Genomic DNA, 19,114 nt, shown 5'->3' with positions numbered 1-19,114 from the left:
ATATATGTATGAGCAATCATATATGCTTATACAGTGTGTAATTTTAACTGCCTGAATTAATAGAATGTATATCTCTTAATTAACAGAAATCAGATTGTGCTTATCACATGTGTGAAAAGTGGAAACATATAGACAATAGACTATATGTTATTTTAGATATTAAATATATAATATACTAGTTATAGATAATAGAATATAAAATACCTATAAAATACCTATATTTTATATCAGGCATATACATACATATATATATATGAACCTACATACATATATGTATACAGTGTGAATTCTTTTAACTCTCCAAATTAACAGAGTTCTAATTAGCAATTCTGAACAGAATGCTATCTTTCATATATATGGTAGAGGCACCTTTTCTGTATTTGGGAATGGCAAAATACATATGCTTATACACACATACATATGTAAACATTACTTTAATAGATATATAAACATTCATATGCATATATATACACACACACACATTTACACGTACGTGTACAGATGTACATGCATACACATAAAGTCCCTAAATTGCTTTTAGATACATGTATTTAAAGACTATATATGTATCCACAGGCGTATCCATATAGAGCGTGTTAACACTTTAGATTAGTTTATATAATTATGTACGTATTTATATGACTCCATACATATATTCTGTTAAAGGAACACCCCCCCGGCTCTGCCTACACCTGTGCAGCCCCGTTCATCCCCGCAGGTGCTGGAGGGGCAGGAGCTGCTCCCGGGGTCCCCGAGCGCCCGCTCACGCCGCAGCGCCTGGCGGCGGCTGGGACCTGGGACACAGGAGCGGGGTCCCGCCCGGGCGCTGCCCCGCCGGCGGCCGGCCGGACCCGTGGGCGGCGGGGGCGGCTACGGCAGGGCCGCCCCGCGGCTTGGCCCCGCGGGGGCGGCCCCGGGGGCGGCCCGGGGAAGCGGAGCGCCGCGGGCAGCTGGCGGCGCCGGCCGGGACTCGCCCAGTCACCGGGGAGGAGGCGGGGCCGGCGGGGCCGCGGCGGCGGCAGGTGCCCGCGGCGCGGGGATGGTGGCGGCGGCCGGCGCGGGGCTGTAGGGCAGCGCAGCGGGGACGCCATGGGCGGCCGCGGCCCCCCGCGCCCCGCCGCGCCTCTGCTGCCGGTGCCCGCGCTGCTGCCGGTGCTGGCGGCGCTGGCGGCCGGCGCGGCGGAGGCGCGGGCCACCTCGGAAGGGCAGCTGCTCGGCGCCGCGGCGATGGGCACCGGCACCCCTCCGAGCCCCAGCGGCACCGCTTTCGAGGAGACGCGGCTCCACGTCTTCACCCTGGACTACCCCCACGTGCAAATCCCTTTCGAGATCACGCTCTGGATCCTGCTGGCGTCCCTCGCCAAGATCGGTGAGCGGGGCCGTGGGCGACCCTCCCTCCATGCCTGTACCTGGCCGGGCCGCCGCTCCCGAGGCCGGTCCGCGCCCGGCGCGGGGGGCGCGGGGCGGACGGAGGGAGACTGATGCTCCTCTGCGGAGCGGGATGCCCGGGTGGGGTTTGGCTGGAAGAAGTCGGGGTCCTCTCAGTTAGGAAAGGTGCGGAGGAGAAAAGAGACGGGTAAACCCCGGGCTACGAGGACCGTGAAACCCGGAGTTCACCCGGTGCATGACTGACTTTTTCTTGATCGCTCTGCTGTCATTTGAGCACGGCCTTCTTTTTCTTAAAATAACGCCGGGTAAAATGACAGTCTCAAAGCAGAACAACGGATCGATGAAAAGCAAGTATTTATGAGGGTAGAGTATGCCTCCTTACTCTGCCTTTCCACCATTCACTTATGTCCCGAGAAAAATATAAAAGATAGCTCTGTAAGAGTAAGGAAAGCCACCTCTTCCCTCATGTGGAAAACATTTGCATTGCATAGTTTCACTGAGTTTTATGCAGCTTATATGTCATGTTTTTAGTTAGCTTCTATGTCCCAAACAGAGAAATGAGTACAGCATAATAATCTAAAGAATGTCAGGTAATGGTGTGCTAGATAGCTATTTAAAATCCAGTCAATCTCTATGAACTGTGAACTTTGTATCTTCTTACCTAGAAGATAATGTAAAGAATAAAGTTCTGGGAACAAAATAAGTAAGTTTACCCACACTACAGTTGTTTCATTCAGAACTCTGACTTTGCAGCACAAATTATCATAAAAATACCATCAGAGTCATTCTGATAAAACATTTCTATCAAAGTTAAAACTTTTAATCTCTGCTTGTGACATTTAATTGCACTATGTCACAATTTGGTTAGTGATCAGTTAATTAGGATTCTGGAAAAACAAAAATTTGTACTCACCTCCTGCCATGTCTAGCATTGTAGTTGGGGGCCTCATCCTTGATCCAAGTAACTTGGTGTGCTACCATTACTTGCTGCAGAAATAATGTGATGCAGCCATTAAGCAGGCATGCATCCTGATGCACATGTCTTAATGCATTAAAGGTGCATGCTTAGTCTTAAGTATGCATTTAGGTGTTGGCAGAATCAGGACACAGTTCAAATATGATACACTCACATTTTTGTAAACTGTAATAACCAGGAAATAGGAAGTTTGGTAGAGAATTTCATCTGTTTACTTAAAATTGCTCTGGCTTCTGAGTTTAGATAAAGCAAAAACTCTTGTATAAGCTAAAACTATTGAAAAAGTTTCTGTTTTATTAAAGGTGTTTATTAAAAGGGAAGCCATTTGAAACATGTAAGTACACATACAGACACAATAATGTATAACTATTGTAAAACTATACATTCTGACTATCATGGTATTTTGCTAGTGCATAGGCATCTAAAATCTAAAAAAAAAAAAAAGTTGCCTGACTGCCCTAATTTTCCAGTCTAATTCTAGTAAATAAGCAAGCAAACAGCATAGGTGAAGAAAAACACATGTAATTTTAAAATCCTTTCAGTTACACCATATGAAAGCAAGTGTGGCTAATCTAGGGCATGCTGTTGTCAGTGCGTGTGCGCGGAGCAATGAGGGCCAGATCCAGGAGTGGCCCTAGGTGTGGCAGTGCTCAGCTTCACCACACCTATCTGCAGGCGCCCTGACTCCAGGACTGGAATTAGGAACATCCAGTTCTTGCTCCTGGAGCTCTGTCTGTGCTTCCTTATCCAGTGAGTGCATCAGGTAAACCTTCCCAGATCAGGATCCCATTGCTCCTAAGTCACATTCCACATCAAATTTTCACTGGTTTATGCCTTCTTTTCTATTGAAGGTAGCCCAGATAGGCAGTTTTGAACGACCAAGATACCTAAATGATGCTCTGCCATGCTGGTTACTAGGAATGAGCCATGTGGCTTGATTCAAAAGGATGGAGATGGGTTTCCAAACCCATCTCACTGCCTGCAGCCCTAAGAGGGGCCTTCTAAGAGACGAGGCTCTCTGAAGCATTCCTCTCTTCATCATTTCCCACTGGGCAGCACAGGCATCTTGCCCCTGCCATGCCAGGCAGGGTGAAATCCACCTCGAGACTCCCGCACTGCCCAGGAAACTTCGGTGCTTAATCTGGCATCACAAATTCCTTTCTGGGGCTAGGCACTGAATGCTTACACTTGGCACTGCCGAGTATCAAACCTTTATGAACAGATCCCTAAGGTCTTTTCAGCTGTGAGGAGCTCAGTAGATAGGGTACTGGGTAACAACAGCTCTCTCAGTGTGTGAAAGATCCCAAAGAATACTCAACTGCAGCACCTGGTTATGTATATTTTAACAAATATGTTTTCACAGAAGTGCAGTTTCTGCAGAGCTGAAATGTTCCAGCATTTGCTAATTTTTATAGGGAACTTACCTGAAAGGTTTGTCTGATCCTGCCTGTGATCATGTCACTGTAAGCTTGGTTTAGAGGGAGCACGAGAGGCAGCATAAGAAAGTGGTTGTCAAGCAGAACTTAAATGTTTTGACAAGGTACATTTTCAGAAGGACATGGTGCTTTTTATTCCTGTATAGGATATGATCACAATTCAAAATCTAATAAACTGCCTTGAATTGAATTATCTTATTAATACCTCTACTTATTTCTTGTTTTGTGTATTGATACCAGAGGTGTTTTACTTACATGCTGATGGACTCCATGAGTCTATTAGATGGGACCTGAGTATACTGGAGTCTCTAACCAGTGAGACTAGTCTACATGGTCCCCAGTTTTGCTTAATTTTTATGCTACTAAACCTATAAAATATTGTGTAACCGATCCACATTCCCGTTATTTCTATATTCAATCACAAATGCACAATGAGAAGTGTTTCTTCTGGCAATTGAGTTGATACCCTTCCAAACCTGCTCTCCTGAAAGAAGGTTTAAGCTGTTCAGAGGTACTCAGTGGCATTTCCAGCATCAGAAAGCACTGGAATTCACTCCAAAAAAGAAGGAAACTGGGATTCTAAGGACTTTTATCTTGAAACATACTGAACTTGACTTCAGATAAGTATCCTACTGCCATTTTTGCCATGATATATGGAGGATGCTTACTCAATAAACATCTTCCATGCTGTTGAAACTGAGTCACTGCGTAACCTGAAGCCCAAGGACAGGGTCAGAGGAGAAGAAAGTAGCTGTAGTCTTGCATTCAGCATGAAAGTCTGAGTATTCCAGTACTGCAGGGGATCTGCTCCCAGGGTGATCCTGACCCTATGGCTGTGAATCCATCAGAGCAGGGAAAATGTCCCTCGTTGGGCAAGGCATCTGCTATTGACTTGACATGCACATGACTCTAAATTCTAGCTCTCTACCTTCAAATCAAGAACCACAGCCTGTCCCTAATCACCCTTGAATACTTTTCATGTAGGCAGAAAGTCTTCCAGGAGTTTTGATGCTGTTGACATTAATAAATAGCATATTTAACTTAGTGGGAGGCTTTCTTTTATCTTTAAGAATGGGGTGGAATCCCAAATCTCTGAGGCTATGAACTTTCCAGATTGATTTGTAAAGAAGGAAGAAAAGATTTTAATTTTTTTTATTCACAGTAGACATTTCACTGCCATTGTATTACAACTGGTTGGTAATTTTTTTTGTTTTTGTCAAAAGCTGCAGTTACAAAATTTCCTTTCTCTTGAATTTTTATTCAGGAAATGATTTAAAATTTACTTTTGAAGAGTTTAAAAAAAACTTTTGGCAAAACCTACTTACTCAGGGGAAACTTCCTGATCATTGTATTGGAATTGTATTTCTGCCACTGCAGAAACCAAGATGAATTATAAAATGTTTATATGTAAGCAGCTGAAAGGTGAAGAGTCAAGCCTCCAACTGCAAATTCTTGATTTTTCCAGGATCATTACCTGTTCTGCTAATATAGGACATTGGTGATTCTGGTTTTGAAGAATGGCAATGAATTTGGCAGTCCTTCTAATGAGTCACATAGGCTGTGTTTCTAATTATTTAAAGCAGTCTGTGTTCATTCAAAAAGGAAAAAAAAATGCAGCTTGAGCTGCTTGCTTTTAAAAATAGCTTTAATAGTTACAGAATATATAAGTAAAAAGTCCATAGACTAAAACAACTTTCCTCTTGCTCCTTCTTAACCATTTGTTTTTCCTAATTATAAGTTCAGGCTTTCTTTTAACTGGAAAAAAATCCATGGTGAAAGGAGAGTTAACAAAATAGGTGTTACAAGATACATAACCCTGAAACTGGGAAACTGGTTGTAAACTATACCAAGTTTGTGGTAACTTAACTGTTTCGACTACAGGTGTGATTTTTACTGAAATAGTTTTACTGAAATAGACGCCCGTTATTACCACACCCAATGTTTCTGTGCAGCTCTCATTTAAAATAATTTAAATGCTTTTTAGTTAGGCAGGGATTGTGGGATCTTGTGGGTGTGGATCAATTTCTATATAATTATGTGGGCCAAATATAGATAAGGAGGAGTTCGGAAAAGATTGGCATCGCTGGGACCTGGAATGTGACCTTGGTGCATAAGGTTGATCATTCCATTAGATTGGCCAGAGTAAGTTCCTTCAAAACTTTTCCCATTCCTTCTGAGAATTATCCTTACAACAGCCAACCTCTACAAGTAATTGGAATCTTTAAATCAAAACTGCATGGCTTTGAGAGTTTTAGAAGGCTAAGTAACATTCAACCACTAAGTCCTCATTCAGAACCTTTTAAAATTAATTTCTTCAGTACTTTGCACAGATTTTTATGAGAGAATCCTGACTCTAGTACAATTCATATGATACAGAAGAATGAATGTAATAATACAGGATACAACTTACTGTAACTTTATGGAAAATATGTTGATTCTTGTGAAATTAATTTGGAGGCCCCACTAAAAATAATAATTGTATCTCTAAATGATTCCTTCTGGTGGTAGGGGAAGTGATCATGGGTGACTGGGTAGAGGTCATGTGCTAGTTTTCCTCACTGGCTTTGAGACTCTAAGAGTAAAAATGAAATTAAAGCACTCTTTAAACTCCTTTGTGAAGCTGTCCAGAGAGGAAGCAGTGGTTAGTATGATTTTTTTTTCCTCTATCTAGATGTAATTTACCCTAGAGAAGTGTTTGGGTTGCATTTCTGGAGGATTCCACATTTAAAAAAAAAACCAAAAAAAACACAGTTTCACAGAGAGAACCCTTGCACACAGTTGCTCCATCCAGCCTAGCTGTTAAGTGGAATGTCTAGCTATTAATTTGTCTCTCCACCAAATCAATTGAATTAACTATGTAGCCAGCATATTTGCCTTGACCCATTGTGGATGTCCAGTTCAGTCTTTGCAATTAAAATGAAATTACCCTACAATTGCTGTTTGTTTAGTATAGAAATGACAAGAACAGAATCCAGAATAATCTTATGGATTCTGTACAAGTAACCATTTCCCTTTCTTGTGTTTGAATTTCCTTTGAAGGCTTTCATCTCTATCACAAGTTGCCCTCAATAGTACCTGAAAGCTGTCTCCTTATTCTGGTTGGATTGCTTCTTGGTGGGATTATTTTTGGAGCAGAGGAGAAGTCCCCACCTGTAATGAACAGTGATGTGTTTTTCTTGTATCTGTTACCACCTATTGTACTCGACGCTGGATATTTTATGCCAACTCGTCTGTTCTTTGAGAACTTTGGTACCATATTCTGGTATGCTGTGGTGGGCACACTCTGGAATGCCATCGGCATTGGAATTTCCCTGTATGGAATTTGCCAGATCAGTGCATTTGGTTTGACTGACATCACTTTGCTGCAGAATTTGCTCTTTGGCAGCCTCATTTCAGCTGTGGATCCTGTGGCGGTGCTAGCCGTCTTTGAAAATATCCATGTCAATGAGCAGCTTTATATCCTGGTGTTTGGAGAGTCTTTGCTGAATGATGCTATAACTGTGGTAAGTTACTTGATAAATGATTAATTGATAAAAATGATGAATGATTGTTTACATGCCACTCTGTTGTATCTCTTTGTATCTGGTTATTACAATTTGCTGCTAGATGGAAGTCAAGGAGTGCTAGTGTGTCTAATTCTTTAAACTTTAGATTTAGAAATCACAGTAATCTTACTGCTTGAGAGTAATAGTAGCATATTTACTGTAGGGATTTTACTACTGATCACTCTAATTTCTAAATCTTTGCAATTCTGTTACTTCTGTAATCTGAAACTGTAGGTTTTCCTCACCTGCAGAAATGTTGCTGGACAGGAAAGGGAAAAGGCCAGTGTGGGGTGTCCCAGTGGGGAGGATGGCAAATTATGGAGATGGCACAGGACCTTGCTGGTTAACTTCTTGCATATTCCCATCCACTTGGAACTGCCTTGAAACCACCAATATACGTATCCCAGGCTACAGATGAGATAAGACAGCCATCTGGAGGCAGTAATTTCTAATCATTAACTAGCTGAATTGGGGTTGTGGTGCTGACCTGAGGACAGCAATCTGCAAATTCCATTATCCCTCTCGGTGTCCCTCATTTGTACCTGATGACACTGTCTGAGGCATTACTCCCATTTGTTCCTGCCCATGCCAACCATGTCCTAGCATGCTTTCTGTTTTCTGAAACATAGAAGTACAGTTTGTCATATGCTGGAAGGATCAGAAAGATTCATGAATTGGGTCTGCACTTTCTTGTTTCTGTCCCTGGCTTCTTATTCCAGTCCCATTCTATGCAAAAGTGTCCTGTTTTCCCCTTTTCTTGGACTTTGCCTTACGTGTTTTTCCCTTTTCATGGACTTTCCCTCACCTGCTTAACGCAGGTATATGTCATAATTTGTTCTGAGCCTTGATATTGATAAATTCTTGTGTGTCTGTGGGAATACTATATTATTTTTTCACTTACACTGCGTGCTTTACCTGAATCTGTTGCTATCCAGTCAGCTGAATCACATCTCCTCTTACAGGCTTACCTTAAAACCTAGCTTTTCTCAATAGCTTGCAATTAGAACTGCCTGCCAATGCTAAACTGGTAGTTTAAGCCAGTCCTATAAATAAATGGGTGTACATACTGAGTTTCAAAAGGTTTAGCAGTTCAGCCATGGCTGGGTCTGTCTCTAGTCACTCTAGTGGCCACTTGTGCGATGGATGTCTATTCATACATTTTTTTTTTTTTTCCCTGGAGGAAAAGGATCTGCTTATTTAAAGCGTGTTGTTTGGTGGATTTTTCCAACCAAAATCACTTTTCTCAATGACAAAGTCAGGCACTGGGGCAGCAGTTAATACAGCATGTTTTGCTAGGAAAACTCTGCATCCTGATCACTGGCATATTCATATGTGTTATTTCCAAAAGGCAAATTTCTCTAAACCACCATTTTTATAGGGGCTGGCATGGCAACTTAATGTGTAGCTTTCCTGTAGGCATCATTATTGCCTTCTCTGGAGGTTTCCTTATGGCCTGCCTCCCAGATGCCCTAACAGAGAAAGGATAATCTGAGGAGTCAGTAGGGACAATCCAGTAATGCACTGGCCTTACATATATTTATGAAGGAGTGAAAGGCATGTAGAGTACCTTTGGTCTTACTTCCTATCGCTTAAAGGTAGCACTTGGACAGAGATCAAGTTGTTTCCACATGCACAGAATTGGTCTGCTAATGGTTCCTTGTTATGTTTTTGCACACCTGCAATCATGTGATTATACCTAAAATGTGACCCAGGCCGTCGCACAGATTCCTGGGGCTGCCCTTAGAGGACCTTACCTTCCCTGCCCACAGCAGATGCTGCTGGAGCAGCCCTTGCCAGGCTACTCAGCCCTGTGCTTGGAGGAGGTGGTGCTTTGTACTCTCCCTTCCTCTGTCCCTGTTCTATGGGGAGCTGACAAGACCAGCATCCAGCAGAGCTCAGAACCTTTCAGCTTTCATCTTCTAGAGCCCTTGAGTCCCACCTGTCCTGGCAGGGGACTGCAGTGGGATGTGGGGAAGAAGTAAGAAGGGAATTGAATGCAGGTTGGCCATCCATGGGAGCTGTCTAATTCCTATGGCCACTGCAATATCAAAAAAAAAAAGGGGCTATGCAAAACACAGTGGCTTTATTAAATGTGTTTTTATTAGAATAGCTGTGTCATCTATGCTTTCCTTTCCAGAGAACATGCTCCCACACCTTCATTTTGTACACAAAGAAAGGTGTGTTTTCTCAGAAGCTGCATTTTTCAGGTTGTCTTCCATGCATAATACTTTTTGTGATATGTCTGTGCATTTGAATGTTCTTTTTCCCCCACTGGTGGAATTTGGGAACTTGAATTTGGCAGAGGACATTGTTTGACAATTGGATTCTTGGTCAGAGTTGGTGCTTTACCAAGAAACTGAGTCAGACATAACAAGCAAGGTGATAATAAATTATAAGATCACAGCTGAGTGTTAGCAGTTCAAACTCCAATTTTGGACTTAAAATCAGAAAGGAGTCAGTGTCATTATAATAATATTATTTCCATGTTAGAAAACATTACAGCAGTACTTTGTACTCTGCATCTGCTGACAACATTATTTTATAGTGCTCTAAAGTAATTTTAGAATTAAAAACTTAATAACTGAGAACTGATGAAAATAAGCAATTAGTGTTTCAGAGATACTCTGAGACAAGATTAAAAAGTGATCAGTGACTAATATTGCTTGGTGTGACCTTCAGTGAGCTCAGCTGAAGGCTATTGAGTAAATGAAAAGCCGCCCTGTTCTCATACCAGATGCATTAAAAATGTGACTGGAATTGGTGTTTGATGCACCTGGAAGTTTAGAGAAATCTCAGTAAAACTGAACTGCTGTAGAGTAAAAAGGAAGTGAACCTGATTTTGATCTCATTTGCAACAGTGTAAATAAAAACTAATAGGAAAGAGGTTAAAATACTGTTTATGACGTTCCATAGTTGTAGCTGCTGCTTTAACCATGGCTGAGGTACAAAGGAGAAAATTGCTTTTCTTCTTTCAAATAATTTATGGCATTAGACTTGAGATTTATGAGGATGTCTCCATGTGGAGTAGCAGACTCCATTCTATTTGCAGGGTGAATACTTTGCTGTAAAGTGACATTATGGAAAGGCTTGGATAGATCAGAATTCTCTGTTTCTTTACAAGGACCTTGCAGTTCTCTTACTTTAGAGACTAGCCTTGTATATATTTATATAATTACTTTTTAAAATATAAAAAATACTATTTAAAACTCCAATTAAATAGAATATTCATCTTCTCTAATCTGTACAAGAGAATATTCTGCCAGGTCCAATTCTGTAGGTGTCTTAGAGAAAAACAGAACTCTGGGATTGTCCCAAGTTTCAATGAGTGACTCAGAGTCAACAGTATTCTTCAGTCTGTGATTAATGGAGTCCTGGGAGTGTGTGGAATGAGAGGTCCTTGTAAAGTGAGCAGCAAAGGCACTCCTAGGTTTAATTCTGGTATACTTCTCTCCATGCAAATCCATAAGGTCTGCAATTCAAAACAGGTGGAAAAACTATGACATTGCTTTCCTGTTGTGCACAGTACATAGTAACAAGGAATGGGGAAAAAAGGCTGGCAGTCTGCACAAAGGGTTTGTGCAGATGAAAAAGGACACTTCTCCCAAGTGGACTCATCCTGAGAGCATCATTGTTATCTAATAAATAGTTCATGATCCTGCTCTTATTGTATTTGCTGCTTTGTAATGAAATTGCTGGTGACCATTCTAGGTTTGATTTAGCCTTCTATTTTCATGCTTGCTCTGGAATATATTTTCTCTTTTCTGTTTCATTTCTTTCCTTTCACTTAGCCCAAGGGACCCATAATAAGCCACGTCTTTGCATTAAACTTTTAGTTCTGTAAGACTTACCCAGTTTTGACTAAGAAGGTCCGAATAGCTTATGTTCTGTCCTGTGAGAGAGAACAAGACTGCAAACATGAAAAATCCTTCCACAGCCACTACTCAAACACCTACTTTGTTGGCACAATGCAAGTACTGATAAAACATTGTGATCTCAAATAGCATTCCTGATAGAGAAACCTGTTAGGTGTACTAAGAAGTCTAGAAAGAAAGCAGAGATTTAACTCCTGCAAGCTGTCTAAGATGACTGGTCTACACTGGTTTAGTCTGTGAACCCACTGTGATAAACAGGTGCCTGTGACCAAAGTTAGCTCTGTACAAGGGACAGGGTAGCCACCCTGGTACTGCAAGGCTGGGAGCATACATGCAACACCAGGGAATGGTTAAATCTCTCAAGTGGTTCTGCAGATGGGACAACCCTTTAAAGTTTCTTTAAGAGTAACTGATTCTGTTAGTTTCTGTTTTGGAGAAACTAAAACACTGAATATTAGAGAAATGTGGCCTTTAGATTGTTCTGTTTCCTGTATAAAACAAAAAGGGTCTCTGGCTAAGAAAATATAATAATCTCATTGACCTAGTTTGTTTTTGAGGATGGTTAAAAAGGCTTTGAAAATTAAACTGGGCAAACACATGGCAACAGGTTTTTAATGGCAACAAAATCCAAATCTCTAGAAATGCTCAATATTTTGAACAGTCTTTAAACCACTGGATTCCTAATGGTCAAGAATTTTGAGAAAGAACACTGACTTAATAAATACCATGTTTCTTTTACTCCTTGAGGTGGTCACTGTTGATCCCCAGCTGCCTCTACAATCCCCTCCTACCCCAGCAGTTTAGATGAATCTGTGGTCTAGTTCAGTACTCTACCTCTCAGTGTCATGTAGATCAAACAGATTTGAAAATAACCTGATTTTTCATTGGTTATGAGACTAGTTCTTTTTTTCTCCTTCTGTTTTATTTCTTTTAGTCTGGGGAAAATCTGAAATGTACGTTAGGAGCTCTGTAAATAAATTATTTTAAAGAAGAATTAGCTAGATTTATGCTATTGGCCCCCAGAGCAGCACGGGTTAAGAAATCTGTCCCATTTGCAAAAGTGGGAGTAATTATCTGTCTTTTGTATCTCTCTGGTGTATATGGATGACAAATAATATGCCAGATATAAATAACAGCGTATCCAAAAAGCAAATTCAAGGTAGATAGAGAAATTCAAAGATCAACATTTAAGCATAGGAGCATAATGACATGAAAGGAAATTAAGAATAGTTCAAAAAGATAATGTGCTTTCTTTTTCCTCATAGGTCCTGTACAATTTGTTCAAGTCTTTCTGCCAGATGCGCACAATTAAGGTTATTGACATATTCGCTGGGATTGCTAACTTCTTTATAGTGGGGATCGGTGGAGTATTGATTGGAATCCTTTTGGGATTTGTAGCAGCCTTTACCACCCGTTTCACCCATAAAATCCGAGTGATTGAGCCACTCTTTGTCTTCCTGTACAGTTACTTGTCATACATAACAGCCGAAATGTTTCATCTCTCGGGCATCATGGCGTAAGTACCCCAAACTTCAGTAATCATATCATCCAAGTAAGAATGCCAAAGGAAATTGGAGAGAGGATCAGCTTTTGCAAACCTTGCCATGTGGCATTGCTCCACAGTGCATGGCAGAGTTGCTGGCTTGAGGATTTCCGGCCTTTTCCCTCCCGCTTCCGCCCCATTCTCTCAGCTTGCCACCACACCAGCTGTGTAACTAAAACTGCTCATGGCATCACATCATAAGCTGTGTCTTTGAAATGTTCCAAGTTAAAAATATTCGCTTGTATTTTCAGTGGGCTTATTTTTTAACCCAGGTCACTTTGGTGACCTGTGTCCTAGTGTGACCCTTCAACTAGTCATAAGGGCATGGGTGTGGAGTGGCCCATGATGATGTAGGGGCAATGGTGGCAAGGAGGGAGTGGCAGTGGTAGTAGGGAACTTCATGAGCTGCCTTCACTTTCGATGCCAATATATTGTGAAACTGTGTTTAACAGTTAGTCATGTGAGCAGCCAGTAAATACCATTCAATGAAGACAAAGTATATATCATTAAGGCAAACTTCTGCTGGATTACAGGCACAATAAGGATTGGGTGAATGTAAAGTTTGCAGTCCAATGGTAATATAATCCTATTGCTTAGTATCTTGATACGTGTGCCTGTGTGTTACAATGTTCTCTGTATACATCATGATGTATAAAATAATATTTTTCTTCCCACTTCCAACAGATAGAAATATTTTCACTTCTGGTTTTCCACTCCTTGTCTTCAGTAAAAAAAGAGCACAGTCTCTCTCTTCACTCTGTTTTCACTGTAAGGTCTTCAACATTAAAAAGAGCCTTTATGACATTTGATATAATTAAATGTTTTGCTCTGGTTCCAAGTAATATTTTTAAAGTCAACTTTGTTTAATGACTTTTTGTTTTTCTAGTGGCAAATACGAGTCATTCAGGCATGAGGAGCAGAGTTTTTTTTGTAATCTCAGATATTACTGCTGAGTGTCACTAATACTCGATAATACCTCACGTGATTATTATCTTTTAGGCAAGTGAAGATAGGTTTACTATCATAGGCATGCCAGTATAAGGTTTTCTGGGGCTGGGAAGCAATTTACAAAGAAACTTATGGGTGATGATTTCAGTAGTATAAAAATAGGAATATACCATGAAACAACAAGGGTTGGAACTTTAATGTAAGTAAAGAGCTAAAGATTACATGGGTTTCTTTCTCTGATATGAGCCTAAATAAAGCAACATATGCATCCACTTTGACCGAGTTCATAAATGTGCCATCTCTTTCCATAGCTTCTATTCATAGCATTTGTGTGGTTTCTAGTTTCCTCCACCTCTTAAGCCAAATGTCCTTGACATCCTATGATCAAATACTTAAAGGGTTTCTAAACCAAAAACATGTGGCTAAACTGTACATGGAAAAAATTGAGGCAGTGTTTATGAAAATACTGATTTGGACCTGCTGCATCCAGAACACAATGGATAGGGTGTGGTGGATCTGCTGGTGGGTCAGGGGACCCACCACATGCCAGTGCCTGCCACCAGCACACCAGTGCTTCCCACAGCACTAACAACCTGTTCATTTTCGTTTGTGCAGTGGCCCCTGAATGGGTGCAGAACAGAAGAGGAAACACAAAGTATTTTCACCCTCAAACAGCACAGTAGAAAATGAGTTATCTTTAAAACGTTCTGTCTGTTTTTGTCTCTAAGCATGCTTTATAATAGCTGACAGAACTGTGTACAGCTGTAACATCCCAGCTGAGACAGGAGGGCTCTCTGCTGCCATGTAGGGTCTCAGCTGCTATAAGCCATAAAGCCATAAAGCTTGTCCCCTCCCAGCAGTGCTGATGACAGCCAATTTCTGCATCCCCTTGGAGTAAATCTGCCCTGTTCTTGTCACATTTCTTTTGCCTTTGAACTACAGAAAGTAATTTGCTCTGTGTCGCAGTGCAAAAACACACACCAGTGTTAACCAGAGTTCCCTGTCACTTTTTGCAGCAACTGACTCATGTAAGGATTGCTTGGGTCTGATTTAAAAGTCAGCCCTCTTTGAGCAGGTAGTTGGAGCAAATGACCTTGGAATGTCCCTTACAACCGAGATTATTTACTGCTTGCTTCTGTGGCCATTTACAGTTCAGCCTCTGAGGAATAATTGCCTGGTCTCCCCTTTTTCACCCATATCCACACGAGTCTGTTAAACTACTGATTCCCACTTCTTTCATAACCAGGTTTATAAAGATACTCAGTGAGACCTTGTGGTTACATGCTGTACCATACTTCAGGGGAAGGACATGAGCAGGAACGTACAGTGTTACCAAATAAATAAGATACTTAGACAGATTGCCTCATTCCTGGGCAAGCAGGAATTCACTGGCTGAGGAATAGAAGGGAATGAAAGGCACTTGTCTCTCTTCTGATAAGTTTGTGTACTCATTCTAAGGATAAATGATTCTTGAAATGTCCGTGTATAACCCCTGCACCAGGTTACCTGGCTGAAACAGTGAAGGGACTGAGCCATGTCCCTGTGAGCTGCAGTGAGAAAATCCTCTTCAGAAGAAGAAGAAAGAGTTTCTACTGTAACTAGAGCTGGGCATGCATGAGGATCACAGATGTAAAACACACAAATCCGAATCTGAACTTTATTCACTTGCTCACTTGCTTCCATGCTGCATTTTCTGCTTACTAATTTCTCATGAAGGCTGTGAAGCAGCAGAATTTTTAATATAGGTTTTGTTGGTTTTTTTCTTTTTTTTTTTTTTTTTTTTTTTTTTTTTTTTTTTTTTTTTTTTTTTTTTTTTTTTTTTTTTTTTTTTTTTTTTTTTTTTTTTTTGTTTTTTTTTTTTTTTTTTGCAACAATGAATTAGCAGGCTGAAAGGAGCAAACATTGAAACGACTGTAAATTTAGTAGGTCAAGGAAACTTGAGGATTGAACCCAGTGGCCTAGTTTATTGCAGTCCTGACAGAAACTGTACTGTTTATACAGTAAGACTTTTATTCTTCAGAAGTACAGAATGTTGCAGGTTAATTGCAATGAAGTGCTTTTCCCTTCCCCTTCTTGACCAAGGCAACTACTCAGGTCACAGAATTTGAAGCCAGAATTAATGTATGTGGGTAAGAAATGTAAAATAAAACACATATAAGCTTTGGCTTTGATTATTGTGACAGTAAAAATTTAATTTGTGAAGAACTTATTATAATAATGTATGTAAAACCTTGCATAAGACATTGATTTTATATTAAATTTTAACACTATATACCCACACAATTTTCAAATGAAGGAGACTTCAACATTTTTTTTTCTTATGTAAATAAATACTCTAAAGAGATACCTGATTCCAAGTGAGCAGCGATTAGGTGTGGAATATTTCTTATCTGAAGAGTAATAAATCATGTGCAGCTCTATTTCTTGTAGCATTGAACCAACTCCTCAATTGCTTGACACTAATTGAATGAATGCAAAATGTGACTGAAAATAAAGAGTGTTGTCCCTTTAAATTCTAGTGGGTAAGCATGGTAGGTGTCTTAAGTTACAGCTTGCAAGGATTCTGATTAATCTGGTGACAGATTCTTATCAGACATCCATTTACAGTGTCTCCATTACCTCAGGTTCCAAAAACAAACCATGTCCTGCTCCCCATGCTGCAGGGCTTTCCTAAATTACTATAATAATGAAAACTATTTCTTTTAAGAAGGTAATAAATAGTACTGTGTGTTTTGTTGTGCCTTTGATGCAGACCTGACAGTCCTAATGCTTCAGGGCACTGAGCTGCTGCTTTGGGACTCTGAAATGACTGTGGGCCTAGCAATGGCTGTTTTCCAGCCCACCCACTGCCTTCTTGCTCTTTTGCATTTGCTGCCCCTGCACTTGCCAGCTCCACTGAGTGCCATCGGCCGGAGTAGCCGGGCTGCAGCAGACTTGTTACACTTGTGCAGATAAGCAGTGTACACACAGGAGAGCTGTCACAACCCATGGCATGGCCTGAGATCTTTGTAGCTGTGTCAATGCAGTGAAGAGCAGATTTGCCACTGAGTATGAGACTTTTGGCAGGTCAAAGTGTTAAGTGGATTTGAGAAGATTTGTGCATGTACTTTTGTGGTTGATCATCAGAACTGTGTACAAACTGAGGAACCTGGGAGTGTTTGACAGCTTCTGGGCTTGAATGCATGTCCTGACCAAGCTGCTGCTTCTTGTCAGGACAAAATCCATGTGTGTCCTCTTCCACTTTCTTGCTCAGGCACATGATGTGGGATCTGTTGTAAGTCCTCAGTCTGGGCAACTGTAAGATCAGAACAAGGAGAAAAGATGTGAAAAGCATCATCAGTTAGTCAATATTGGCAAAAAATTCAGCACCTCTGTTATCTTAACCAGGTGCTCAGACTAGAAATGCTACCTTAACTACTGAGTGTTTCAGGGAGAAAGCTTGCATGCTTATGAAATCTACACTGTATCTTTCACAGTGGACCCTGTGTAGTCAGGATGAGCTCTGCTTCCCAGGCAGCATGCTACCTGTGGACCACATGGGATCTTTCTGTTCAGGACTGTGGTGAAATCAGCTGACAATGAGGAGAGGGCTGACAATTATATCAGTACTAAATATAGATGGTCTGAGATAGTCTTAGTGAGGCTTTCTTCCTTCTCAGACATGGAGTTTGCTTAGGGTTGGAGCTAGTCTTTGCATGTCATTGGACATTTTATTTTGTGCTGACTAGATCCTTCTCCATCACCAAGAATAGGATAAAAATGCAGGGTGAAGGCCAGGTTAGGTGCACTGTAATGCCTGTATTTGTAAGCCATTATCTGCCCCATCAGACTGCATCTGTCCCCATATCACATCCTCTACCTTGGGTTTTCTTCACTTCAATGTATATTCAGAGTCTCTGCTGCTTGGGAGAGGTCAACAGAATACACTGTGTCCTCTCCCAGTATCCACATGCCTTCCCAGACTTGTCCTTCAGAAGCATTGTTGCCCAGCCACTTTGGGGATGTAGATGTGGCTCCATGTAAGAGAATGAAACTTCTGGACAAAACTAATTAATCAAGGGAAATGTGTTCAGAGTCTGCCAGTGACTACAACCTGAGCTGCTGCTACAGACTTCTTCTTGCAAAATGCAAAGAAAGTTCACTGTATGGAAGTCCTTTAGAAGTTACTGCTGCTTCTGGGATTCCTCTTGCTTTGCAAAAAAAATTTAAATCCCTTATTTAGAAGATAGAACCCAGGCATGTGTGTTCATATTGTCAGTAAGGTTTTTCTGAGCTCTGTCCCAGTCTGCCTTTCCATTTACATTCACATTCAAGGATGTTTGGTTCAGAGTGGTTCAGAGATGGGGATTTTGGCTTAGAGGCAGGACATGCTTAGCAGAAGAGTTTCTGCAATGAAATCTCCACAAGACTTGGGACATTTCAAGAGAAATTTTCAGAGATGCTAGCAAACTTGCCCTCCTCCCCATGAGAGAGAGAGAAGTGTAGAGATTTCAGCATGAAGAAATAGCCCCTATGTTAGCAAATACTTATATCTGAAAACCTGAAATAAATAACTGTAGACAAGTTGGCTGTTTTCAGAAAGACAATGTAAATACATCTCTCTTTCTTTGTTTAGATTTAGTGTGCTAGAACGTTTTAGCACAAACTTTTATGGGTTTGACTGAGAACCCATACATGGATGTGGATAATGTTTTTCTCTGGGAAATCAGAGCAGATGTTGTTGCCCTAGACAGCAGAACCAGGAATGACAGCTGTTTCACAATGTATCTTGCCTTAGTTGTCCTCCCTGATAATTATTAGTCAGCTCAGACTACACTGAGACACCACCTTGGAGTTATCCTCCAGCCAGCTCTGCTAACTACCCTTAAACTTGTAAATGTGTAGCTGAGTGGTCCTCAGCCATCCCTGTACTGTGGGCAGCCATACTGAGCAAGTGATGTACGACCAGTAATGTCATTCTTTGCTTTTCCCAAGGATTGGCAAACTCTGTTTGCTAACACAGAAAATAGATTTGTGGATGCATTTATAGTAAGCCCTTTCTTTTCTCTCATGTATCAGCTGAGATGCCCATTTCATTTATTTGTAAATACTTTAAATGTGCAGCAGCACCAGTGTGATTTCTGGTGGTGTTTTTCTCCTATTCAGCCCTATGTGCAGGCAGAGCAGGTCTAAACTGGTGAAGGATGACAAACTGGCTGTAGCCTTGCTGCTTACTTTGCTTGGAAAGAGGAGCTGGCTACTGTCACTGCCATTGAGGTTGGACAGCTGCTGGTAGGGAAGGAGGGAAGTCCTGCCCTGCCCCAGGATATGCAGTTTCCACCCTGTCTGATGTCCCTTAGCAGCAAGAGATGCAGCAACTCCTGTTTTCCAAGGCTGTTCCTGCCTTTCCTCATCTCTGCCCCTTT

The 19,114-nt window shown here is 41.2% G+C and overlaps 1 protein-coding gene across 1 annotated transcript in view; it reads left to right on the top strand.

Moving 5' to 3' along the window:
* The first annotated feature begins 1,089 nt into the window (after nucleotides 1–1,089).
* SLC9A2 (solute carrier family 9 member A2) overlaps nucleotides 1,090–19,114 on the top strand; it is a 33,966-nt gene continuing 15,941 nt past the window's right edge. Inside the window, exons 1-3 of the mRNA XM_053936391.1 lie at nucleotides 1,090–1,369; nucleotides 6,841–7,304; nucleotides 12,484–12,734. Of these exons, the coding sequence (XP_053792366.1) occupies nucleotides 1,090–1,369; nucleotides 6,841–7,304; nucleotides 12,484–12,734 (995 nt within the window). The remainder of the gene's footprint in view (nucleotides 1,370–6,840; nucleotides 7,305–12,483; nucleotides 12,735–19,114) is intronic.

Source organism: Vidua chalybeata, chromosome 2, assembly GCF_026979565.1.
Source record: "Vidua chalybeata isolate OUT-0048 chromosome 2, bVidCha1 merged haplotype, whole genome shotgun sequence".
NCBI classification, from domain to species: domain Eukaryota; kingdom Metazoa; phylum Chordata; class Aves; order Passeriformes; family Viduidae; genus Vidua; species Vidua chalybeata.
This window is presented reverse-complemented; position numbering and strand designations above follow the sequence as displayed.